The sequence below is a fragment of the Atta cephalotes genome (genome assembly GCF_000143395.1).
Source record: "Atta cephalotes unplaced genomic scaffold scaffold00034, whole genome shotgun sequence".
NCBI lineage: Eukaryota > Metazoa > Arthropoda > Insecta > Hymenoptera > Formicidae > Atta > Atta cephalotes.
Window position 1 is genome coordinate 420,695 of NW_012130098.1, and position 6,102 is coordinate 426,796.

General features: G+C 38.9%; 1 protein-coding gene across 1 annotated transcript in view; it reads right to left on the bottom strand.

The window, feature by feature from the left end:
* The window catches only part of LOC105621493 (mothers against decapentaplegic homolog 6), a 62,401-nt gene that overhangs the window by 28,931 nt on the left and 27,368 nt on the right, over positions 1–6,102 (bottom strand). Inside the window, exon 3 of the mRNA XM_012202960.1 lies at positions 4,858–4,944. Coding sequence (XP_012058350.1) covers positions 4,858–4,944 — 87 coding nt within the window. The remainder of the gene's footprint in view (positions 1–4,857; positions 4,945–6,102) is intronic.

Consider the following 6,102-nt stretch of genomic DNA (forward strand, 5'->3'; position numbering starts at 1 on the left):
AGAGAGAGAGAGAGAGAGAGAGAGAGAGAGAGAGAGAGAAAGTGAAGATTCTAAATGCAACAAGTGCAAACAACGCAAATAATATACTTTGTGACGTATGAGATGCAATTATTTGGAATCAAAACGGAAAATCCGTGGTTTGTTGTAATAACCTGTGTCGGTAATTAATAGCTCTTAACATCGGTGTCGTTACGCATATATTACACGTATATATTAAAAAAAATTGCGCAACGACAATCTAACATTCTGAATTATTTATCCATAAAAAAGTTTAAGGTTACATTTGATGTAAATGAAAAGTGTTCCATATTAATTAATCCGTACAATTAAAAAAATATCCTAAAAATACACAAATTTAAATGTTAATTTAATTAACAATTTCAATCTTATAATTGCTAAAAAAGATATTTGATTTTAAAAGGCAATTTAACTTCTCCGGAAATATTCGCCTAGAGACGAATGTTGCACCAGTTGATTCGCAGGCACAAAGTTACGAGACGTATATTCACGCTTTTGTTCCCAAGAGTAAGGACCGATGACCTCGACGGGATTCCAATTCAGAAAAGTCGTTCCGGGATCCAATGAATGAAAACGGTCCGTCTGTTTATCTCGGCTATCGTACCAAGGGATGGCGCCAGCCAGTATTTCGCCCCATTCAGAAGGGATGCGGAGAAGGGTGCTCCGGACCGACGCGACGTCGCAGCGGAGGAGAGGAATGGACACGAGCAACCTGTTGCTTTCACCGTACGTCAGGATATATCCACGTGTCTCTCCTCCAACTCCGCTGCGACGCGGGACAGCACCCAGCACCCACACGCAACATGTTGCAATCTCTGAACCTACGACTGCAGTAAAATATTCGCGAGCAACGAATTATCGCGAGCATTCACATTCGAGAGTCGAGCCGCGTCGCGTACGTAGGAGGACAATTTATTGTCGTGCAAGCGCCGAAACCGAGAGAGAGCTTCATGCTTGCGGGAAGGCGAGAGGTAATTGAGTATGCCGGTAGTCGCGTTCTTGCTCGGCGTTGACAATTTTTATAAGAGACAATAGAATAGTTGAATGTGAATAGCATGATGAAAATGTGATGACAGTAATACAATAGATATAATAAGAATATAAGAGACGTAATGAAAGAGAGAAGAGAACATAAATCTCACATGATTATACGATAAATCATACGATAATGTACACATTAATGGCAATGAATCATAAAATTCTTGAATAAACAATAGTTTTATGAATTAGAATATTCCAAATATACTCATGAAACGAGTCATCGAAGCTATTTTCTAATGTAGGAATATTAAATCATAGTACCTATAAATAAAAACAAATATTTTTATATGTAAATTTTTTATAAATCTTATTTAGAATCTCTACCGTTCAGTTCTGAAGAATTATGAAACGCATTCGTGGAGTTAAGTACATTTCCAGAATCAATTACGAGAATCTTGGAAATTAAGCTCAGCAACAAGCGTCTTCTTCGCTCGTGGAACTCTATGCTCGAGATTCTCGAGAAACGAGACCGACGCATTTCGATCGATCGTCGGCCGAAGGCAGCATGACGACGGACGTCCAAAGCGAACAGCACAGAGAAAAAGAGCGAGAGCGAGAGAGAGAGAGAGAGAGAAAGAGAAAGAAACAGAGAGCCTAGCGACCAAAATAAATCAATAAAATAGCGGACCAAGTCAGGCACGTAGGCGCATACATGTACGTGCATACAACATATGCATGTACGATCTATACGTATTGGAGAAGCGAGGCGAGGAGAGCCACGGCGCGACGGTTGAGGAGAGAGAGAGAGAGAGAGAGAGAGAGAGAGAAAGCGAGAGAGAGGCCGAAGCAGGCGAACGAGCGAGGTCGAGACACGCGGCAGCTGTCTGGCGCCAGGGGTCCCCCTGTTCCCTCAAACAGTCGCGCCGAATGCCACCCACCTTAGCCGACCGACCTATCGTGCCATTCTCAAACCTGCCTGCATCCCGGGAGCCGGCTTTTCCCTTCTCTTTCCTACCTACTCGCGTTCCTGCACGGCCTTCTTCTTTCCCTCGTCCTGCGGCAGATGCAACAGCCTGCGTCCGACGACGTACGGCACCGTTTGATGGATCGACGATGGATCCATCGCCCGTATTCCGCGAAGTTGAAATTTTTAACCAACGGGTTATTATTAATTGCTGATAAACAAATTATTAAAACATTATCGAATTGCGTCTATAATAATAATAATAATAGTGAAAAATATCTTCATTTTTTTTTATAAGGTATAAATGTCCCGGTTGACTGAATATATACTTTTTATTCTTTACACAAAATTTATTATTATTAATTTTTCAAATGCTTTTTTATTACAATATATATTATAATTTAATTGTATTTATAGATTGTAATTAAATTATAATACATTTGAGATTAATAATAAGGCTTGTAAAAAGTGTTATAAATGTCTGGAATCATCTCAAACACGGGACGTTTACCTTATGTAACTTCTAAATTACAATTAATCGTGATTTATCGCTGAATTTATATGAAAAGAAATAAATGAAACATCCCGAGTTGAAAAAGCCTTCTGAAAAGATTCGATGGTCGCGGCGTGGTCAGTTGGAAAACGCTCGATCGAATCCTGATATTTCTGTTCTCTCCCGGAAGCAGCGCCTTCTATCTATAACTGACTCAAATAAAAAGGCAACCACGCGCGTGTTTATGATTCCATGTCATCCCTTTCGGTGCTCCACACTTCGCGTATTATATTGCAGCGCTCAACATCCCGCGAATATACGCGACATTTGCTAAGCCGATGAAAGTGCAATCCCATCAGGATGATTCTCGTTTCCGATAAATGGCCTGCTATGACGACAGGCCGAACGTGCATTTTTTTTAAATTTTTTGTAAAATTTCAGAAATTTCAAATTCGCCTGAGAAATACTAGCATGTTTTTTTTATTCAATGAATATATAATTTTAGTTAGAATTTCAATTTTTTATTTTTGCCTCATGTAAAAAATTAAGGAGCTATAAATAAATATCAGAAATTAAAAAAAGATTTAAAAGAGAGAAAAAGTAAAATAACTTGACAGTTATTTAGTAATTTAAGAATTTTCAATATGCATCTGAAATGTAATTTAAAGGAATTAAAAAATCCAAAAGATTTGTTTTAAAAGTTTACACTCTTATAATAACATAAACGTTCTCTTAATCTGGAATTGCTGGAGTAAATTGTGTTCTATACGATTACTCTGATTAAATGCGTGAACATACGCATCGTTTCTTACTTACTCTTATAAAATCGCAAGATGCGCCAGACACAGACGCAATTTGTTGTCGACTTGGGAATGTTTGACGTTAGAGCAGCAGCGTTTGCATTGGCGAAGGTAATAAAAGTACGTAAAAAGACTTCGACAACACGAGAGAAAAACTCGTCGCAACGTGTTGTCGTTGCGAATATTATAATTAATTCGTTTTTCTTCACCGGTATGGGAATTTGCGATCAATCAAGAGAATAAACAAAGTCGTCATTCGCTTATATAAAGACTTAATCTTCCTACACAGATCAAATTACATCTCATAGAATGTAATCCAAAAAAAATCTGTCTATAACTGAAATATTCTTTTAAAATAAATTCAATAATAAATAAATAAATAAATAAATAAATAAATAAATAAATACGTATAGACGTTAATCATTACAACCAGTTTTTTATGTGTATTTTCTTTTATCTTTTATTCTTGCAAATTATTTCCTTATCGCTAATATCCACTTTTATCTACACCTCGAAAAAAAATTTATATACTCAGTCCGATGGCGCAACAACACAGAAAATTATTTTGAACGACGTTGCGGAGAAACGAGAGTAATCGTCGTACGAGTCGACGACGAGAGAGCAGAGCGCGTTCACTTTCCTGCTTCTGGCTGGGGCCAAAAGCGTTTCAGGCGTTCCACGAAGCAGCAACGCGAGAGAGGCCCGAGAGCGGTCCGAAAAACGACGAGTCCGCGATCCGTGCGGTGCGTCATGCGTGAAAAGCTACGTGCGCGTCAGCCCGGAGGAACGTGCGTGCTGAGGAAATTTCTTCGATCGACGCCGGTCGACATTGTAAAACATTGTCTTGTTCTTTCGAGAAAATCTTGGGGAGCGATAAGTCATTATACTTTTTATACAGGCATGTTGTAAATCAAATGTGAGAACTTTGATTTTTATACGTACTCTCTAAAAACTTTCAGAGTAAATCTCACTCCGAAGAGTGAAATCTCTTAAAGAATAAAAATTGAACCATCCTTTTTAAAGATTGGCTCAATTTTCTCTTCAGACTGAAATTCCATTCTAGAGAATATAGAATGCGAATGATTTTTTTATAGAAAATATAATATGGAAAAAGAGAGAAGTTAATTTATTCATATCCTTAGTGCATGTAAAAAACTGTCTGTGTTAGAAAATGTAAAATTAAATTGAATCGCGATTATCTCTTGCAATTTGCCGTAATTCGAAGGAGAATGAAGCTCGCTTAAAATTAAACCCGCTCTTATTTCTTTCAGATAGGGAAGAAATGCATGAGAAAAGAAAACTGATCGTGGCGCTGATCAAGGTTAACCACGTGAATGTAGGTGTAGTCATCGATCAGTGGCGTAGTCGGAGGTATCTCGGGAATCGATCAATGAGTTTGGATGATTATTCAAAGATAAAAAGAGAAAAAAAAATTGGATATGGCACGACGAGAAACTGATCATCTTACTTTCTCGAAATTTCATGTCGAAATTTCAACAATCCATTATCGTTAGAATGACTCAACGGGGAACATCCCATACATCTCTCATCGTGGGGTCGGTGAACATATGGGGTACATATAACCTTGAAGACATAGTTACCTTCTCCGTTGGTGGTAAGCGAGCCGGGAAGTGGCAGGGGCGTGCTGTTTCTGCACCGACGTTGATCCCCTTCACTGGGTGCACAATCTGAAAATAAACGGGCAACCCCTTGAGAAGCTGCTTTCCTCACCGAGACTATTTCTTCCTCTCTTAATTCCTTTCCCCCTTCTCACTCACTCATTCTTTTTTTTCGCTCTCGCACATGTTTCGCTTTATAGAATAAAGATAGAGAGAAACATAATCATCGTTGTACTATACTTGAGCAGAGGAAGGGAAAAAAAACAAACATTAAAAAATGTGTGTATCGCTGAGTCACTCAGCGACGCTAACACGATTTTACAACATAAAAGAAACAATTTTGTTGAAGTACTATTGAAAAATTTGTGACTCGATACAAATTTGAAAATAATTGTGTTAGATTCAGATCAAAAGTACATAGAAATTTCAAACATGATGAGCAAAAAATTTTGACATTTTAGCAACCAGTTTAAATTTATATTTTAATAATTCATTAAAATTATTTTGATATGTGTCTGTGTCTAAATAATATATATATAGAGCTAAAGCTTTAGATACTTCAACAAAATCGTCTTTCTGTGAACGTAAAAGCCGTCGTTATTGAACAGAGGCGTTCGTTATCGTGCGAGGATCGAACGACGAGAATTTTCTGAGCCGGGTGAAGAAGAATTTCACGACGCGTGCGTTGCATAAAAGGCTTATTGTCGGTAAACACCGGCAGTGAGGTTCCACGTAATTTCATATGAGACCATACGTCCGCGCCTCGTCCCGCGCGCGGTTAATCGACGTAATACCTAGTCTCGGATTTCTCCGCTTCAGCAGACGGAATAAACTCGATTCTCTCGGCGCAGGTGCGCGCGAGAGATGCGTTCGCCTCTTAAGTTGCATCGTGCCAAACGGTAAAACGATTCGTCATCGTGTCCTATGCAGCGCGGCGAACGCATGTGGGAGATGTAAATCCGATAGCAAAATAAATCTTCTTTCTTATTTACCGCCGAAGAGAGATAAACTGCAACCCTGTCACTCGATACAATCTTTAGCGGTTGAATGTTAAAGCCGACAGTGGCGATCAATGACGTTAACTGTTCGCAAGAATTCACGATCGATCGCAGAGCGAGAAACAATTAAGAGCAACAATTTCCGCGGGCCAGAAGAGACAGAAACAGCCAAGGTATAATCGCCAGACGCATGATTCATAAGCCTCACGGAAATCTCTCTCTCTCTCTC